The sequence below is a fragment of the Anomaloglossus baeobatrachus genome, chromosome 2 (genome assembly GCF_048569485.1).
Source record: "Anomaloglossus baeobatrachus isolate aAnoBae1 chromosome 2, aAnoBae1.hap1, whole genome shotgun sequence".
In the NCBI taxonomy this organism is placed as follows: domain Eukaryota; kingdom Metazoa; phylum Chordata; class Amphibia; order Anura; family Aromobatidae; genus Anomaloglossus; species Anomaloglossus baeobatrachus.
The window spans coordinates 438819248-438840544 of NC_134354.1; the positions used below are offsets into that span (position 1 = coordinate 438819248).

The 21297-nt window shown below is 47.5% G+C and overlaps 2 protein-coding genes across 5 annotated transcripts in view; both read left to right on the top strand.

The window, feature by feature from the left end:
• Positions 1-21297, top strand: part of POR (cytochrome p450 oxidoreductase) — a 438013-nt gene that overhangs the window by 286127 nt on the left and 130589 nt on the right. The gene's annotated exons all lie outside the window — the stretch shown is intronic.
• The window catches only part of STYXL1 (serine/threonine/tyrosine interacting like 1), a 73612-nt gene that overhangs the window by 36608 nt on the left and 15707 nt on the right, over positions 1-21297 (top strand). For 3 of the 4 annotated variants that reach the window (XM_075336266.1, XM_075336265.1, XM_075336264.1), the window contains exons 3-6: positions 8137-8198; positions 9850-9949; positions 10285-10418; positions 16102-16247. In XM_075336266.1, the coding sequence (XP_075192381.1) occupies positions 8137-8198; positions 9850-9949; positions 10285-10418; positions 16102-16247 (442 nt within the window). Of the gene's footprint in view, positions 1-5202; positions 5288-8136; positions 8199-9849; positions 9950-10284; positions 10419-16101; positions 16248-21297 lie in introns of those variants that run through there. The other variant, XM_075336267.1, reaches the window with a different exon arrangement.

The following is a 21297-nucleotide window of genomic DNA, read 5'->3' on the forward strand; positions in this document are numbered from 1 at the left end:
CCGTGCTATGCAATCTATGCAATCAGTTAATGGACGGACAACAGATTATCTTATTACTCTATATTTCAACTCTCATTCAGACATGCATGAAAAAAAACAATACTCACTGGTGATGCCAGAGTTCTTGAACCGTGTGTACAGCCTTACCCAGAATATTCGGGAAATCAGAGAGAGTGAAATGAAGTGTAAGAATAAAGCTTCTCACCTTGCTGCAGCTGAAATTTCACTGTCTCAAGAGTCCCCAAAACTTCTTCCGAATAGGCTGGTTGGCCACGGCTCCACATTGGGCACCAAAAACTGTTGTAGCTGTTCTGTTTTGTCACAAGTCAGCTTATGGGATCACCAGTGAGGTCTTCTCAATTAGGCCTCTTCAGACCTAATCAAGATCGAGCGCTCGGAGAAAAAGACCTGCATCCATGTGGGCATGATCAATTTTCTGTTTATTTAACCAAAGTACACTTTATTTATACCATTTACAGATCAATGTGATATTGCAAATAAGGCTTCTAAGCTGGACTTTACAAGTTGCTCATATGACCTTTAAGTTTTAGCAAAGCAAAAATGTAGAGTCATGCATATGAGATAAGAAGAAGATAAGAAGAACATTTAGAGACAAAATAATCCTTGAGCATGTCTCTTATTCCGAAGGCTCCATAATGACTATGAACTACCACCAGATATACTTACTAATAACAATAAAATATCTTTAATGAAGAAATATAGAAACTATTAACCCTTCTATATCAATATCAATAGTGAAGACATGTGAATCAAACTAATTAATGGGATATATTAGCCTAAATTGTGGATGCCAGTTCAGATGATGTGACGAGTGGATGATAAAAATGGAAAGATGAAAGACCCTTCTGGTAATCATTTCAGAACAATCGACACACAATCAATATCCAGAATCAGAGAGGTAACAGGAATTATAAGACAGGAGAGAAACTCAATTTTTGATTAAGGCCAGTGGAAGCCATCAGCCGTACTGTCACGATCTATCGATATTCAAGCTGTGCCAAAGTGCGTTTGAGGTTGCCACCCCTAATGCGACAGTGCAAATGGTCTATGGCCTGTATTTTAAGGTAATACGGATTGCAGTTGTGGCACAGCTTGAAATCACTACACATGGTTTTAAGCGTGATGATGTCATCAATATCCAGTGCCGCTACAATGTCCCTCACGTGTTCCCTGTTGCAAACTCATAGTTTTTGGGTATTTAAAGGCCATGTAAATGAGGTTACAAGTGCAAGTGGAATAGTAAATTACATAGCTAATGCTACATGAAATATAGTTTTTGATCTTATACTCTCTATTGCCATCTGTTGACCAAAATGATGTTGGCTGTACGATGTTACAAAATCCGCATGGGTAGCTGTCTTGGTTTACCAGTATTAAAGAAAAAAGAGGATTTTGAGACATAATGGCTACGAACTATTAGATCTCTTACATTTTTGCCTTGTCTGGCAGTGAGTAAAGAGCAGTCAGGTAGCATTCTACCAATTGTAGGTTACGTCTTCAGGATCGCCCAGTGCTTGCATAGTATTTTACATATTGCATTCCATTAAGTATTGTAGGTAGAAATAAATCTAACAACGGAATGTTGTATCTACTGTATTTTGTTCTAGGAGTTAGATAACAAAAGTCTGTGAGGTGTATTCTAGGTGCAGTGATACTCTCTCTTGATGTTAGAGCCTCACACACGAAATCTGTTATGAAGGATTGATTTTAAAAAAATCTGATAAATACAGCAAACGTTTTGTTCTAAGATGAAATATAACTTTTAAATATCATCTGTGACAGATTGATTTTCTAGATATCAAAGTGGTGGCTCAACTTGATGGTTCCATCCAGATGGAAGTTTTTCCACAAAGAAATGTTGGTGAATTATTTGCTACATGCTTCCTCTGCCCACATGTCCTCTACAATTATAGTTATTCCTACAGGACAATTTCTTAGCATGAAACGTGTTTGATCTACTAATGAGTTTTTTGAAAATGAAGCCCGCGACCTTCTTAACAAATTCCGTGTGCGAGACTTTAGCAACAGAAACCTTAAGAAAGGGTATCAAAACTCCAAGAATACACCTCACAGTCTGTCACTATCTAATTCCCACCACAAATTGGATACCATACATGTAGTTATATTTATATCTACCTACAATAATCAGTTAGATGCGATATGTAAAATACTATGCAAACACTGGGCGATCCTGAAGACGGAACCTACCATTAGTAAAATGCTACCAGACTGCCCTTAACTCACTGTTAAGGGGGCTTTACACATTAGCGATATCGGTACCGATATCGCTAGCGTGCGTACCCGCCCCCATCGTTTGTGCGACACGGGCATATCGCTGCCCGTCGAGCACAAAATCGCGCTCCCCCGTCACACGGCTTACCTGCCCTGCGATGTTGCTCTGGCCGGCAATCCGCCTCCTTTCTAAGGGGGCGGGTCATGCGGCGTCACAACGACGTCACACGGCAGGCGGCCAATAGAAGCGGAAGGGCGGAGATGAGCGGGACGTAAACATCCCGCCCACCTCCTCCTTCCGCATTGCCGATGGAGGCAGGTAAAGAGATGTTCCTCACTCCTGCGGTGTCACACACAGCGATCTGTGGTGCCGCAGGAACGAGGAACAACATCGCTAATGAGAGGTAAACGATTTTTTGTTTAGGACGACCTCTCCGCGGCAAACGATTTGGCCACTTTTGCAATCGTTTTAGGTCGCACATAAGTGTCACACGCTGCGATATCGTTAATGACGACGGATGTGCGTCACTAACGACGTGACCCCAACGATAAAACATTAACGATATCGTAACGTGTAAAGCCCCCTTTAGTGCGTAGCCATAACGTCTGAAAATCCTCTTTTTCCTTTAATACTGGCAAACTAAGGTGTGGCTATTACCCATGTGAATCTTGTATGTCGTGTCGTAACATTGTACGGGCAACATCATTTTGGTCAGCAGATGGAATAGAAAGTTTAAGATCAAAAACTATTAATGATGAATGATGGTGCTCTCCACTGCTCGATACTCGATCAAGCATTGCGGTGTTTGAGTACGCTCGTTAATCAAATATCGCGGGTGCAATGGGTTCTTCTAAGCAGCTGACTAGCACTCTGAAATCCAGAAGCAACGGAGCGTCGCCCAGCGGAAGCAACGCAGGTCCTTTTGGTACAATCCGTCAACCATACAAGTCTATGGGAAACAGCGGAATCCGTTAACAGATTCCGCTGTTTTCCAAAAGGGCGGATTGTAACGGAAGGAAAACAACGCAAGTGTGAAAGTACCTTAATACAGGGTGTATCACAGTCTCTCTTCCTTCTAATTTTTTGGTAGTTCTTGATTGTCCACATAGGGTTTGTGAGGTTCACAGTCCTGTCTTCATAAATTAATCAGGATGTGTCTTACCTTGCCACACACAACACCTGTCCAGATAAGGTAGTAAAATGTTTAAATTACATATACTGGTGACTACTGGTGGGTGTAGTTTTTTGCTATGTTATTTACTGTAGTCATAGGTGACAGGGAAATACAATGAGAGATGACCCAGCTACGAAGAGGTGAAGGAGGCGTGTTTTTTTTCTTGCATGTTAATTTTTCCATATATACAAGTCATTATTCAGGAAAGTGCTTCCTAACATTTGTCCTGCAAAATCCATTTTATTTTCGGTTTTGTATGTTTTATTGTCAGTTTGTAAAAGTCGAGTAATACTCTGACAAAATTGTTCCCAGCAGTGACCTGGGATTCAGAGAAGCGTCCAGGCATCTTCCCCATTTTAGCAATTTTCTTGTCTCCCCAGCTGTCAGGGATTGGGTGTAATGGATGACCAGGGAAGATAGGGTAACCTATAGAAAGCCTAATGCTGGGGTCCCTGAGCTCACCCTCAAACTGGAGGTACCCTTGAAGGTAGAGAGGTCGGGGCCCCCGATTTGGCCCTGACTACTGTTCTGACCCTGATGACAAGTCCCCACCACCCAGGGGACTGACCAGGGCAGAGATCCCCAAAACCCCTACAAGAATGAACTACAGACAGGGATAAAATAAAAACCCATACACACCTAAAACCTACACCAGGGAACAACCAAGGATATACAGGTAATGGATAACAAGGGAAAGGAGGTAGTGCAAAAACAAAACAACTTACAACAACTGCAGCAGACGGCAACAGCAGCAATAACCACGTACTCTCTGTGACCAAGCTATCTCTTAACTGAATAGAATAACCAGCACCAAGTCCAGAAAGCAGAGGGCTTAAATCCTGGCCTGAAGTTGATTAGCTGCTGCACCAGAGAAGGAATTAACCCTCAATGTGCCCAAAGAAAAAACTACTTTAAAGTGCATAGTCCCAATTAGTAAGGTAAGAGCTAGCCCTGAGCCTATACTCGTGACACCGACCTTCCTACTAGGGTCTTCCAGAAAAATACTTGCGTTTCCCATTGACTTTCATTATACTCTTGAGTCGAGCTCATCTGAGCGTCTCACCTGCTCAATTCGACTACAGAGCACTCAAGCATTTTAGTGCTCGCTCATCACTAAAAACTATATTTCATGTGTAGCGTCCATAAGCCACTCAGGGCACTACAGGGAACTGCATCCTCCCAGGTATGCAGGACCTACCCCCTCGGTCCTGTAACACCAGTGCCAGCAACAGCAACACACACCTAAAAATCCCAGTAACCACTCACACCAGGGCTCAAAGGGTTAGTCAGGTAATGGGAGGGCCACCCAGTGGACAGAGCGAACTAGCCATCCTGGTGGGAGGGGACAGGCAGGATAGTGAGAAGTCTGTCAGAATGTAGTGAGGAGAGCGGATGTGCCTCTAGCTGGGTCTGTGTAACGGTGACCCGGGGGCACGGGAGTCAAGTTGCCAGCATAGGAGCACCTAAGGACCTCTGACCTCTGGGCAGGAGTCAAGACCCCAGGGACGGTACGACGGAACACCACTGGAACCTGGGCACACGTGGGGCACAGGGCCCTAGGTCAGACGTCAGTTTCATACAGCCTGGCAATTACCTGCACGGTGAGGGCTCTCTAGGGGCCTCACTGACCTTACAGATCCGGGGGAATCAGCAGTAAACTAGGATCGGGGTTCGGACACTTACCTCCACGCAGGGTCCGCACTGCCAGCCGAACGGACAGACCGCTGTATCACAGCTGGGGGACTCCAAAGTTCCATGCTTCGGGGTCTCAACTAAACTGAGAGTGCCAGAGATAGAGCACCCAGGTCACCAAATGGCACTGGCAATACTGGACCGGAACCAGCACCCGTGGGTCCACAGTGAGTAGAGACTGTTCAAGACAACCTTGTGTGGTCTCCATTATTACTCCATCACATCTCCCAGGCACGGTCCTACCTGCGGAGGGCCTAACACCATTGCTGCAACCACCACCAGCTCTGGGAGTACCCATATTTAGCAGCGGCGGTTCTCCATCATTAACCGCAACCCGCAGGTGGCATCACGAACATTAATTCTTATCTCCCCTGTAAATATTACCCCCTTTTACATAAGAAGCCCCAGGGCATGGGACCACGCAATGGCCACCAGAGTGACATCCCCATTTGCAACCGCCCGTGACAGAGTACCCCCTTCCCTGGGCGCGACACATATAGCATTAGCTAAGTAATTTCCATGAGCCTTATGTCCTGCAAACTACCATTTTGCAACAGGCAACACACGTGAGGGACATTGTAGCGGCACAAGATATTGATGACATCATCACCCTTAAAACCATGCCTAGACATTTCAAGCTGTGCCACAACTCCAATCAAGATGACCTTTAAATATGGGGCATAGAGAGGTTGCACTGTGGCATTAGGGTTGGCAACCTCAAACGCACTTTGACACAGCTTGAATGTTGATGGATTGTGGCATTGGGGACAATGGCTCCCATCAGTGTTGTGAATGTCAGTTATGCTTTTGCTGCTGTTAGGCTCCCTCTTGTGGCCAGGAATGGTTTGGACAGAGTCGAAAGACATACAGAAAGGGACTCTAGATTGTGAGCCCCAATGGGGACAGTGTTGCTAATGTATGTAAAGCGCTGTGGAATTAATAGCGCTATATAAATGAATAAAATTATTAATTAATTAACTATTAATAAATGTATACTCTGTATCTAGGGGTCCTACTGATTAACCCCTGGTGCCCTGACTGAGATCTTCCTCCCCTGCATACGCTTGTCTGACTACTCGGTGCAGTATTCCATCAGCATAGCACTTATATGTGTAATACTATTTTAACACAGGCTGATATAACTTTTGTATACTTATTCCCTATGATCTATGAGGGATAAGTTAGTCTCTGACAACCCTCCCCCAATCCGTGGGAGTTACATTTGCACTTCTCCCTACCCTGTTGTGCCTTTTGTCTATGTATGGTTTTTTATCCCTGCTTTAATAAAATGATATGTATTTTATAAGGAGTATTGGTATTGTGTATATTCTTTTTGGAGGATATAAGTGGAGTTACTGTTTGTAAAGGTCCAGTCACACTAAGCAACTTACCAGCGATCTCAACAACGATAGGGATCGCTGGTAAGTTGCTAGGAGGTTGCTGGTGAGATGTCACACTGCGACGCTCCAGCGATCCCACCAGCAACCTGACCTGGCAAGGATCGCTGGAGCGTGGCTACACAAGTTGCTGGTGAGCTCACCAGCAACCAGTGACCAGCCCCCAGCGCCGCGTGGAAGATGCTGCGCTTGGTAACTAAGGTAAATATCGGGTAACCAACCCGATATTTACCTTGGTTACCAGCGCACGCAGCTACACGTGCAAAGAGCAGGGAGCAGCGCACACTGAGCGCTGGCTCCCTGCTCTCCTAGTTACAGCACACATCGGGTTAATTACCTGATGTGTGCTGCAGCTAAATGTGCACAGAGCAGGGAGCAGCGCACAATGCTTAGCGCTGGCTCCTTGCTCTCCTAGTTACAGCACACATCGGGTTAATTACCTGATGTGTGCTGCAGCTACATGTGCACAGAGCAGGGAGCAGCGCACACTGCTTAGCGCTGGCTCCTTGCTCTCCTAGCTGCAGGACACATCGGGTTAATTAACCCGATGTGTCCTGCAGCTACATGTGCACAGAGCAGGAGCCGGCACTGACAGTGAGAGCGGCGGAGGCTGGTAACAAAGGTAAATATCGGGTAACCAAGGACAGGGCTTCTTGGTTACCCGATGTTTACATTGGTTACCAGCCTCCGCAGAAGCCGGCTCCTGCTGCCTGCACATTAGTTGTTGCTGTCTCGCTGTCACACACAGCGATCTGTGCTTCACAGCGGGACAGCAACAACTAAAAAATGGCCCAGGACATTCAGCAACAACCAACGACCTCACAGCAGGGGCCAGGTTGTTGCTGGATGTCACACACAGCAACATCGCTAACAACGTCACAAAAGTTGTTCGTTAGCAGCGATGTTGCTAGCGATGTTGCTTAGTGTGACGGGGCCTTTAGGCTGGACTCACACGAGCGTATGGCATCCGATGCGAGAGAATCGGATGCGATATGCTAATGTCCCCCGGCTCAGGCTCTGCTCGAGCGTGAGCCGGGTGTCATGCGACTGTAACCCGATCTTGCGATCGGGTCACAGCTGTGAAGCTGAGTGCAGGCGCTGCGGAGGAGAGGGAGGGGTTAATCCTCCCATCTCCTCCATTGTCAGCCTGTGCGTATAGCGCACTGCACTGGGATAACATCCGAGTGCAGTCCGATGTATCTCTCGCATCCATTCACTTGAATGGGTGCGAGAGATACGGCGGTAGCAGCAAAACGCAGCATGCTGCCGCTTTTCTCGCATCCAGAATCTGGATGCGAGAAAAGCTGACCAGCAGCTCAACCTCATTGCCTAACATTGGTCAGAGTGCAATGCGAGAATTTCTCGCATTGCACTCGTCCGATTTTCACGCTCGTGTGAGCGTGCCCTTAGGATGCTATCCTGATCACAGTAGTACAAGATGTGGAATATGTGGTTATATATACAAATTGATTGGCAGTTGGTAATGGCCCCATTCACACAGCTTAACAAATCTAGATGGGGACAGAATGATCGTTAATACAGCCTTTCGGTCCCCATATTGCGTGCATGTTGTCGGCAGCACATCCATGTTTCAGTAATCTTTTCTTTTCATCTTATAGATGCACGATCAAAGAGAGAGTACAATGAGAGTCACATTATTACTGCAAGGAGAGCTAAGCAGGTACTGTCATAAGTTACAATCACTAGTAGTAGTTATGATATCACATTTTATAAAATTATGGCCCTGGACATATGAAGTCTGTTATACATATTAAAGGGCAATCTCTATTTTTTTTATTATGATATAATTTTTTATTATGATATAATTATATATTATATGATATAATTATATATCACATTTTCTTTGTCCATAGTAGTAGGGGTATCCTCCCATAGGTACATAAAGGCTATGTGCGCACTTTGCGTTGTAGTGCCTGCAGTTAATTCTGCACGTTTTCCTGTCCTTGGTTTTTGACCAAACGGCTTTTGACCATTTTTTAGCGCTAAAAACGCATGCATATTTACCGCGTTTTTAGTGCGTTTTCAGCGCTTTTTGCCTGCTTTTTCACCTGCGTTTCTGCAGATGCGTTTTGTAGATCAATACACTGTGAAATAAAGTTGAAATAGTCAAAAAGAATGAAAAAAGATAAAAAAAAAGGATAAAATTAACTTTTAATAAAACTATATGGAAAATCATCATTTTTAATGAAATAATAGCGGTTATGCACATTTTAATAGAAAAATAGGTAAAGTTTATTATTTTTTAGCATTTAAATTTTCGGTTATTGTGTGTGTGTAAAGGAACATTATAACCCTTTAATTTTATGCCAGAAAAGCATGCGTTTTTGAAGCCAAAAACGCAGTGGAAAAGCAGGGAAAAAGCAGGAAAAACGCAGGAATTTTGGTTTTGGTTGCCTTTTGCCATTTCTCATTGACTCCAATGTTATGGAAACGCTGCAGAAATGGCAAAAACAATTGACATGCTGCTTCTTTTTCTGCATGGTTTTTGACCAAAAATATGCAAATTAAACGCTGCAGAAAAAAAAGCAAAGTGCGGACAGAAATTCATCTTTTCCCATAGACTTTGCTGGAAAACAAAAACGCATGCGTTTTGGCACAAAAACGCAGCCGCTAAAAACGCAGCGGAAACGCGAGTAAAAACGCACCGTGCGCACATAGCCTAAAGCGGGGTTTACACGCTACGATATCGTTAATGAATTATCGTTGGGGTCATGTTGTTTGTGACGCACATCCGGCTTCATTAACGAGATCGCAGTGTGTGACACTTATATGCGGCCAAAATCGTTTCGGTCATCCTAAAACAAAAAATCGTTCTCTTCGAATTAGCGATGTTGTTCGTCGTTCCTGCGGCAGCACACATCGCTGTGTGTGACACCGCAGGAGCGAGGAACATCTCCTTACCTGCCTCCACCGCCAATGCGGAAGGAAGGAGGTGGGCGGGATGTTTACGTCCCGCTCATCTCCGCCCCTCCGCTTCTATTGGACGGCTGCCGTGTGACATTGCTGTGACGCCTCACGACCCGCGCCCTTAGAAAGGCGGATCGCCAAACAGAGCGACGTCGCAGGACAGGTAAGTTCGTGTGGCGGGGGTAAGTGAGGTTGTGCGTGACGGCCAGCGATTTGCCCGTGTTGCACAACCGACGGGGGCGGGTACGATCGCTTGCGATCTCGCTAGCGAGATCGCAGCGTGTAAAGCCTGCTTAAGCACCCGACAGAACCAGAATGGCCTCTTTTTAATGCCCTTGAGGCTCCATGCACAATGTCTCTGCCTGTGAACAGTGCAATGCTACCTTTGACTTTGCTTTGTTTAGAATGAAGAGAAGTGTTTTCTATTACCAGAGTCTACGGAGTTGGACTGTATGAAATACTGTGTGGTATATGATAGTCGAACTGATTCTTTGGATAGTGAAGGTAAGAAAATGATACTTCGTATTTCTATAAAATAGCAGCAATGGTATTAAGTAGGATCTGTTACCAGATTTCAGAATGCGAACTGCATACATGATTACACCTGATAAGGCTGATGTACTTACCTTTACAATCCATATCAGAGAGGCTGTGTAATCCTCTGTGGATGTTTTCCCACTTCACATTATAATGAGCGATGAGCTGGGCTCATCTTAATATCAGCACTATACAGCCATTCTGTCATAAATTTTCAAAGTAAGTACTCCTGCCTCATCAGGTCTAGGAGAATTTGATAACATTTCTGTTACAACTATTTTACCATTTAAATCTCTTCTCAGGTCCAGCAATACAATGTGCCAAAGTCATGTCACAAATCACTCATCTCCCAGTGTTGGTGCTTAAAGGGGGATATGAAAAATTTTCTGGCTGTTACCATTTCTTCCGGTCTCAGAAAGTGTTTTGGATGCCACAGGTAATTGTAAATGCTAAAGCAACTTTTTAGTAGTAAGCACAATCTGCTATGTATATATTACTGAACACAGTATTTTTTAAAAAGTATTACTCAATTTGGCTGAATCTTAAGTTGGGCGTACATTGAACTTAGGGCTCATTCACATGACCGTTCTGTTTATCCTGGTCAGTTCCTGTTTTTTTGCGGACCTACGGAAAGGACCATCTTTTCAATGTCTTTTGTGTAGGATCGGATGGCAGAGGGAAGCACTTCCGTGTGCATCCGATCCTACAAAAAAACACATCGGATGCCGTATGTCCGTTCCGTTATTATGGAACATGTCCTATTCTGTTTTGTAATAACAAACCGTGACTCAATACAAGTCATTGGGCCCGCAACATCCCTGGAAGCCGCACGGAAGCACTTCCGTGTGACCTCCGTCGGGTGCCCGTGCAGTCTGTGTCCCGCTCCTTGCCAGCCCCACAGCTGCCCGTACAGCAGTGTGTCAGTGTCTGCCCGCACTGTAGTGTCAGCAGCTTCTCACACAGCAGTGCGAGCAGCCGCGGGAATGACAAGCGCTGCTGCCAGGAGGTTAGATGAGATCATTACCTGCTGTGACGATCTCCTGCACTCCTGATGTCAGCACTGTCACTGCCTTCTATGCCCACCTCGTTCTCACATCACGTCTCACAGGCGGCCCGAGACTGTCACTAGCGGTGACGTCACGGTCTCCCACGATTCTTCGCTGTGAACGCGGCGGGCAATGGAAGGCAGTGAAAGCGCTGACGTCAGGAGTACAGGAGACCATCACAGGTAATGATCTCATCCAACCTCCTGACAGCAGCGCTCGTCATCCCCTGCAGTGACCTGGGCTGACCTATTGATGTTAGCTCAAGTCACTGCACTACTCTCCCAGCCAATGGGGAAAATTCTGTTCTTCATTGACTGGGACAGTGACTATGGTATGGATTGTCGTGGGACCCCCTTATTGGATTACGCCGGACCCGGATTTGATTGTTCTTTCAATAAATTGGTAAAAAAGGGAATGTTTTGGGGAGTGTTTTTTCAAATAAAACTTTTTTTTGCTGTCTATTTTTTTTTTATTACTGACTGGGTTGGTGATGTCAGGTATCTGATAGATGCGTGACATCACCAACCCCAGGGCTTCATGCCAGGTGACATTACACATCTGGCATCAACCCCATATATTACCCCATTTGCCACTGCCCCAGGGCAATGGGATGAGTTGGGGCAAAGCGCCAGGATTGGCACATCTAATGGATGCGCCACTTCTGGGGTGGCTGTAGCCTGCTATTTTTAGGCTGGGGAGTGTCCAATAACAGACCTCCCTAGTCTGAGAATACCAGACCCCAGCTGTCTGCTTTACCTTGGCTGGTGATCCAATTTTGGCGTGACCCCGTGTTTTTTGTTTTAAATTATTTATTTACTTTAAAATAACAGCACCGGGTGCCCTCTGTTTTGGATTACCAGCCAAGGTGAAGCTGCCAGCTGTGGTTTTGTGGTTTGGAGGCTGCAGCCATTTGCTTTACCCTAGCTGGCTACAAAAGATAGGGGGGACCCCACGTCGTTTTTTTTTAAATTATATTTTTTGGCTAAATTCAAGGCTAAGCACCCTTTAGTGCCTCATGAAAGTCACTAAAGGGTGCCAGCTTACAATATGCAGGGGGGTAGGACATTATATATGTCTTTCTCATCTATCTATCTACAGTGTATACAAGTAGTATTCAACCCCCTGCAGATTTAGCAGGTTTGATAAGATGCAAATAAGTTAGAGCCTACAAACTTCAAACAAGAGCAGGATTTATTAACAGATGCATAAATCTTACAAACCAACAAGTTATGTTTCTCAGTTAAATTTAAATAAATTTTCAACATAAAAGTGTGGGTCAATTATTATTCAACCCCTAGGTTTAATATTTTGTGGAATAACCCTTGTTTGCAATTACAGCTAATAATTGTCTTTTATAAGACCTGATCAGGCCGGCACAGGTCTCTGGAGTTATCTTGGCCCACTCCTCCATGCAGATCTTCTCCAAGTTATCTAGGTTCTTTGGGTGTCTCATGTGGACTTTAATCTTGAGCTCCTTCCACAAGTTTTCAATTGGGTTAAGGTCAGGAGACTGACTAGGCCACTCCAACACCTTGATTTTTTTCCTCTTGAACCAGGCCTTGGTTTTCTTGGCTGTGTGCTTTGGGTCGTTGTCTTGTTGGAAGATGAAATGATGACCCATCTTAAGATCCTTGATGGAGGAGCGGAGGTTCTTGGCCAAAATCTCCAGGTAGGCTGTGCTATCCATCTTCCCATGGATGCGGACCAGATGGCCAGGCCCCTTGGCCTAGAAACAACCCCACAGCATGATGCTGCCACCACCATGCTTGACTGTAGGGATGGTATTCTTGGGGTCGTATGCAGTGCCATCCAGTCTCCAAACGTCACGTGTGTGGTTGGCACCAAAGATCTCGATCTTGGTCTCATCAGACCAGAGAACCTTGAACCAGTCTGTCTCAGAGTCCTCCAAGTGATCATGAGCAAACTGTAGATGAGCCTTGACATGACGCTTTGAAAGTAAAGGTACCTTACGGGCTCGTCTGGAACGGAGACCATTGCGGTGGAGTGTGGAGTACGTTACTTATGGTATTGACTGAAACCAATGTCCCCACTGCCATGAGATCTTCCCGGAGCTCCTTCCTTGTTGTCCTTGGGTTAGCCTTGACTCTTCGGACAAGCCTGGCCTCGGCACGGGTGGAAACTTTCAAAGGCTGTCCAGGCCGTGGAAGGCTAACAGTAGTTCCATAAGCCTTCCACTTCCGGATGATGCTCCCAACAGTGGAGACAGGTAGGCCCAACTCCTTGGAAAGGGTTTTGTACTCCTTGCCAGCCTTGTGACCCTCCACGATCTTGTCTCTGATGGCCTTGGAATGCTCCTTTGTCTTTCCCATGTTGACCAAGTATGAGTGCTGTTCACAAGTTTGGGGAGGGTCTTAATTAGTCAGAAAAGGCTGGAAAAAGAGATAATCCAAACATGTGAAGCTCATTGTTCTTTGTGCCTGAAATACTTCTTAATACTTTAGGGGAACCAAACAGAATTCTTGTGGTTTGAGGGGTTGAATAATAAATGACCCTCTGAATAAACTTTTCACAATGTAAAAAAAAAATAAAAAAAGAAATAACATTCTTTTTTGCTGCAGTGCATTTCACACTTCCAGGCTGATCTACAGTCCAAATGTCACAATGCCAAGTTAATTCCGAATGTGTAAACCTGCTAAATCTGCAGGGGGTTGAATACTACTTGTAGGCACTGTATCTATCTATCTATCTATCTATCTATCTATCTATCTATCTATCCCTCTATTCATTCATTCATTCATCCGTCTATCTCTCTGTCTCTATATCTATCTATCCATCTCTATATCTACTCATCTATTTATCCTTCTTGCTGCTTCCGTTTTTTGTGGTCCGCTAAAAAAATGGAAGGCACACAGATGACACACGGATGCATCCGTGACAAAAACTGACCGTTTTTTGTGGCCTGCAAAAACGGAACGGAATGTAGCCTAAGGGTGGTAAACTCCCCAAATATTTTGACAGAATCAGACAAAATAAAATATATTTGATGATTGGCGATGTTTCTTTGCTTTTTGTTGGGAGGACAAAAAGTAGTCATGCTAAATTTCAATATGCCCAATCCTTTTGTTTTCACGGACACGTACAATATTGATCCAAGTGTCTGATCAAACTCTGCAATGAAAGTCTATGGGGCCATGAAAAAAGATTAGACAGAACGTGTATGCCCTCCGAGTGCTGTCCGGTTTTCACTTACTAATACATAGGAGAAGGTGGACAAACTTTTTTTTTTCTTTCTGTCAGTGAAAAAAAACCTGATGACATTCTGATGAAAATCACTGATGAAACTCGATTTGTTTTTCTCATACAGTCATATGAAAAAGTTTGGGCACCCCTATTAATGTTAACCTTTTTTCTTTATAACAATTTGGGTTTTTGCAACAGCTATTTCAGTTTCATATATCTAATAACTGATGGACTGAGTAATATGTCTGGATTGAAATGAGGTTTATTGTACTAACAGAAAATGTCCAATCCGCATTTAAACAAAATTTGACCGGTGCAAAAGTATGGGCACCTCAACATAAAAGTGAAATTAATATTTTGTAGATCCTCCTTTTGCAAAAATAACAGCCTCTAGTCGCTTCCTGTAGCTTTTAATGAGTTCCTGGATCCTGGATGAAGGTATATTTGACCATTCCTGTTTACAAAACAATTCCAGTTCAGTTAAGTTTGATGGTCGCCGAGCATGGACAGCACGCTTCAAATCATCCCACAGATTTTCAATGATAGTCAGGTCTGGGGACTGGGATGGCCATTCCAGAACATTGTAATTGTTCCTCTGCATGAATGCCTGAGTAGATTTGGAGCGGTGTTTTGGATCATTGCCTTGTTGAAATATCCATCCCCTGCGTAACTTCAACTTCGTCACTGATTCTTGCACATTATTGTCAAGAATCTGCTGATACTGAGTTGAATCCATGTGACCCTCAACTTTAACAAGATTCCCGGTGCCGGCATTGGCCACACAGCCCTAAAGCATGATGGAACCTCCACCAAATTTTACTGTGGGTAGCAAGTGCTTTTCTTGGAATGCCGTGTTTTTTTGCCTCCATGCATAACGCCTTTTTGTATGACCAAACAACTCAATCTTTGTTTCATCAGTCCACAGGACCTTCTTCCAAAATGTAACTGGCTTGTCCAAATGTGCTTTTGCATACCTCAGGCAACTCTGTTTGTGGCGTGCTTGCAGAAACGGCTTCTTTCGCATCACTCTCCCATACAGCTTCTCCTTGTGCAACGTACGCTGTATTGTTGACCGATGCACATTAACACCATCTGCAGCAAGATGATGCTGCAGGTCTTTGGAGGTGGTCTGTGGATTGTCCTGGACTGTTCTCACCATTCTTCTTCTCTGCCTTTCTGTTATTTTTCTTGGCCTGCCACTTCTGGGCTTAACAAGAACTGTACCTGTGTTCTTCCATTTCCTTACTATGTTCCTCACAGTGGAAACTGACAGTTTAAATCTCTGAGACAACTTTTTGTATCTTTCCCCTGAACAACTATGTTGAATAATCTTTGTTTTCAGATCATTTGAGAGTTGTTTTGAGGAGCCCATGATGCCACTCTTCATAGGAGATTCAAATAGGAGAACAACTTGCAAGTGGCCACTTTAAAAGTTAACATAAATAGGGGTGCCCAAACTTTTTCATATGACTGTACATAAAAATTCTGATGTCTGAATGAGGCCTTATTTTGTACAATCGTCTATTAAGAGTTATCCCATCCCACTTTGAGCTGCTGAAATCATCGATAACTAAATTGTATTCCTGTGGGCATTGCAAAAGAACTGACATATACCAGTGGTTTTACAGTGTATATATTTTTATTTTACAGTGTTTCTTGGCGATTTAGAAGGTTTCACTGATGAACAGCTCATCTCTGCTCAAGATGTATTAGTGTAGGGACAGACATTGCCTTATAGTCTATTAGTATGTAAGAAGCTGAGATGTCTTAGATGGCATGGAAAGCGCCATAGCTGCAGGCAGCGACATTCTTATAAATAGCATCTAGAATTCCCCTAGGTAAGTTATATTATATTGTTTGCATTTCCTACAGGAAATTGATGAATTTCAGCCCTACCCTATTGAAGTCATACCAGGGTTGTTATACATGGGTAATCAACGACAAGCAAATGACAGACACATACAAAAGGATCTAAAGATCAAATCTCACGTTAACGTCTCACTAGAGTCTACAAATCTGTAAGTAATAACTGAAAATGAGAGACTGCTCACAGGATGGATTCATGGTCTGTGTCTTCTGGTGAATATCAAGGGTACTACAAAAGCGAGTTTACCCAGCTACTGTCCTTTAAATATGTAGTAGTTACCTGCCACACTAGTGTCAAACATAGTAATACTGTACACACTTTCCAACTTTTATATAATAATATACATGTTAATGTCGCGGGCGGAGGGGACGCGCTCGCCACGCTCGGGTCCCGGGCTTCTGCTGCTGCTGCTCGGTGGCTCGAGCGGTGGACCGGACCCGGGGACTCGAGCAGCGCTCCTCACCCATGAGTGAAAAGGGGTTGGTATGTTTAGGGAGATTGCTCGTGACGCCACCCACGGGACGTGGGGATGATGGCACCACCGCTGCTGGTAACGGGGGTCCCGGGAGAGATGGTAGGGTGCAGCTAGGATGTTGTCCCCTCCGTGGGTAGGGGAGTTGGTGATCCCGGGGCCCGGTGGTGTAACGGGGAGGCCGGATGGCTGGGGTGCAGGGACGGCGCGGTGCCGGACGGCACTGGTGTACTCACTCAGACAATCACTGACAGAGTCGTTGGTAAACCAAAAACGGTCGGATGGACAGGTCCCGCAGCCGGCTGCAGTGTTGTTGTTGTGCTCTCCCCGGACGGCTGATGGTGGCTGTCTTTCCCTGCACCTGTGAAGATATTCTTGACTCCTGTGGTTGCCCACCGGTAGTCCGCTCCCCGGTGTATATGTGCCGTAGGAGCCCGTTTTGCCCGCAGGCGCTGGCCCTTTGATCTCTAGCCTGTGGCGGTGGCTGTATATCCTCTCTGGGTGGACTGTTGCCGTCAATCGGGACTTGGTTGTTAGGAAACCCCTGGGGTTCCTGTCACATTCGGATTTGACTATTGACGGCGGCTCCAAGCCTGGTCGGGGTCCGATGGCCCTGCCTCTGTGCTTAGCTTCACTCCGTTCCCTGGTCCGGTACCGGCGAGCCGACACCCGACCCCGGTCCTTACGGCTCTGCGGAGTTCCACCAACTCCTGCAGACGGTCACCACCGTCTGCCAACCTTGCTGTCAGTGCCTGGGCTCCTACCCAGAGACCTGAAGTGTTTACTCCTCTCACTTTCACCTCCAAAACTTATCTGACACTTTTCCCGCCTCCAGGCCTGTGAACTCCTCGGTGGGTGGGGCCAACCGCCTGGATCCACCCCAGCTGGTGTGGACATCAGACCCTGGAGGGAGGCAACAAAGGTTTTTGATTGACTGTTGTTACTGTCTAGGGTGGGGTGTGTGTATGTTGTTATGTATGTGATGTGATGTGATTACCTGGCTAGTCCAGGGCGTCACACTCCCCCTTGGTAAAATGCAGACCGTCCGCGGGCTGCCCATCCATCACCGGTTTTATTTTTCAAACTGTAAAAGATAAATTAACATATGAAAACATTCAACATACGTATATTTTCAAGTCTTCCCTTACGGGAGGTGCAGTGCTTTAACGTTTCAAATATTGAACATTTTTATTAAACGGACGGTTCGTGGTCATCCGCTCCCCTACCCAAATAACCTGATCCTTGATGCTGCCCCTAAGAAACGGGCAGCACCCCTCTTCCCCAGTCCTGGTCCAGGTTACCCGAGCGGGAACGGGTACGGTGTCTCGCACCTGGCTGTCACTTCAGGGGACCCCACGTCCAGGGGGACCCCTGACCCCCGGAGGATGGCCACCGGTCCTGGTGGTGGCCGGGCGCCAGCCTGCTCTGCTGAGGGCCCTTCCTCCAATCTGCCTCTCCGGAGGCGGCACGGATGGAAGCCAGCCCACCAAACTATTTACAAACCCACAAGTTCGTGGGTGGCCTGCCAGTTCTCGGCCATGTTTATGAGCAGTTTCTCATGTGGGCGGTAAACACATAGGGTCCCTCCGGGTACAACTTGCCGGCAACGGCCGGGATAATCACGGTAGACAATCAGATGAAAACTCGGTTTGATTTAGTGTTCATTCAAAGTGCTGAGGGTCCCAACGGGGACAACTTGGTTGCAACGGAGGACCGCTGCCACTACTTGAGGTCACACTCATCAAGGACCTCCTCCAGCTCGATATCCGGACGGCACGGTGGAGGAGGGGGCTGGGGCCGCATCTGCACACTGCGGCTTTCCCTCTGTTTAACGTCCAGGGCGAACCAGCCCCTCTCCCCGCAGTGTCGGGTGTAGGTCACCAGGTCGCCTGGCAACAGATCGCGACCTGGGTGGCCCGTTGGGAGGTGCGAGTTCACGTCGCGGCGAGCCACAAACACTTCGGCCTCCAGGCCCGGTTCATAAATAAAGCCAAACACTCTTCGCGTGTCAAACTGCTGGACTTGGCCTTCATACACCGGGCCCCGCACCCGAAAGGTGGCATTGCGGAGAGCGTCTTTCTCCTTGATAACTAGCGCCATCACTTCGGCCCTCTGCTGCTCCCTGGCGGCAATTTCTCGGCCCAACTGGCTTGGCTCCCTGTCCTAGTAAGGGGTGTTGGCATACCCCTGCGCGCAGGTCGGGCCCCGCTGGACTGCGCCCACGACTGGTACTCTCTGGTGGGGGTCCTGCGGTGACATGGCCTGGGCTGCTGCTTTGCAGCGACGACCCGGCGCAGCCTCAGCCAAGGCAGGGAGTTCAGGGACAGATGGCCTCACCGGTTGGGCCTTCGGGCCCGCAGCGGCCGGTTCTTCCATGGCCGGGCGGACTGCCGGGGCCGGGATGGTCTCGGGTACGGCTGCTTCCAGGGCCGACTGCTTTGCTTCACGGACGGGCACCTCCGAATGGACCTTCCACGGCAGTGGAATCGGTACAGGCCGTCTCCGGTTAACGCCCACAGGCCGGTCCTCCGAGGCGGGCGGGTTAGATTCCGCTACCGATGTTGGGGGTAGCGGGCTGAGTGGAGGGGCAACAGCAACCGGTACGGATGGCGGGGGAGACAGGAGGGTGAGCGGACGCAGACCGGTCCCCTCGGCCGCAGCGACCGGTCCTTCTCGGACACAGGGGCGTGGGTCGCTTTACCCGCTCCTCCAACACTGCCTCCACCTCGCGTCTCCGCACGGCCGCCACCACTTCCTCCATCTCAGCCACCCAGCGCTCCATCAAGAACCGGACCTGATTTTGCAGGCGGCAGCACATTTGTGCAGTCCGGGCTTCCACCCACGCCGCCGTTCCTGGCGTGAGCTCGGGAATTTTGGCATCACCGGACGGGACGGACATGCTTGATGGCAGGCTTCCAGGAACCGGATATGTTGCAGAGTCCTGGCGTCCCCGCTTTTTTTATGCCCTCGGCTACATTAGGCAGGCTTTCACCCGCTTCCCCCTTGGTTCTTTCTAGCACTTCCTCTTTGGGGGCAGGGCTTCGCTTTCGCACCTTCCCTGCTCGGGGAAGACGCTCGAGCGGGAAATCTTCGCGCCAAAGATGGCGGCGCTTCAAATTTTTCGGCCGGACGCTGCCGGCGGGGACTGCAAGGCGCACTTCTACCGGTAGGTAGATCGGTTCTATCCTGTTCGTGACGGCAAGTTGTTGCGGGCGGAGGGGACGCACTCGCCACGCTCGGGTCCGGGGCTTCTGCTGCTGCTGCTCGGTGGCTCGAGTGGTGGACCGGACCAGGGGACTTGAGAAGCGCTCCTCACCCGTGAGTGAAAAGGGGTTGGTATGTTTAGGGAGATTGTTTGTGACGCCACCCACGGGACGTGGTGATGATGGCACCACCGCTGCTGGTAACGGGGATCCCGGGAGAGATGGTTGGGTGCATCTCTCCGGGATGTTGTCCCCTCCTTGGGTAGGCGGGTTGGTGATCCCAGGGCCCGGTGGTGTAACGGGGAGGCCGGATGGCTGGGGTGCAGGGACTGCGCGGCGCGGTGCCGGACGGCACTGGTGTACTCACTCAGACAATCACTGACCACTGACAGAGCCGTTGGTAAACCAAAAGCGGCCGGATAGACGGGTCCCGCAGCCGGCTGCAGTGTTGTTGTTGTGCTCTCCCCGGACAGCTGATGGTGGCTGTCTTTCCCTGCACCTGTGAAGATATTCTTGACTCCTGTGGTTGCCCATCGGTAGTCCGCTCCCCGGCATATAGGTGCTGTAGGAGCCCGTTTTGTCCGCAGGCGCTGGCCCTTGGATCTCTAGCCTGTGGCGGTGGCTGTATATCCTCTCTGGGTGGACTGTTGCCTTCAATCGGGACTTGGTTGTTAGGAAACCCCTGGGGTTCCTGTCACATTCGGATTTGACTATTGACGGCGGCTCCAAGCCTGGTCAGGGTCCGATGGCCCTGCCTGTGTGCTTAGCTTCACTCCGTTCCCCGGTCCGGTACCGGCGGGCCGACGCCCCACCCCGGTCCTTACGGCTTTGCGGAGTTCCACCAACTCCTGCAGACGGCCACCACCGTCTGCCAACCTTGCTGTCAGTGCCTGGGCTCCTACCCAGACACCTGAAGTGTTTACTCCTCTCACTTTCACCTCCAAAACTGATCTGACACTTTTCCCGCCTCCAGGCCTGTGAACTCCTCGGTGGGTGGGGCCAACCGCCTGGCTCCGCCCCACCTGGTGTGGCCATCAGACCCTGGAGGGAGGCAACAAGGGTTTTTGATTGACTGTTGTTACTGTCTAGGGTGGGGGTGTGTGTATGTTGTTATGTATGTGACTACCTGGCTAGTCCAGGGTGTCACATTAACAATACTTCCAAAGTCCTTAATTATATATACTGATAGGAATGCAGGACCAGAGTAAGGTTGGTGGAAGCTCCCATCCTATCAATACCTACCAAAATTAAACGAACCCGTAGTTACAGCCACATATACAAAAGAAGCCCATTCATATTCATGGCCCTATCCACTAAAGTATGTGTGATTAACAAGTGAGCTGAAACCTTACAGGAACCATATATACTGTATATGTGTGGTTACCGCTCCACTTTTTTTGAAGGATAAGGTCACATAATGACCATCAATGGCTCTTATTGTTGAACTGCAGTTTTCAGACTATGTACATGTGCCGCCCTCGTGCCAGCAGCCGTGCTGCTCGGATCCGGATCTGCAGTATGGCTCG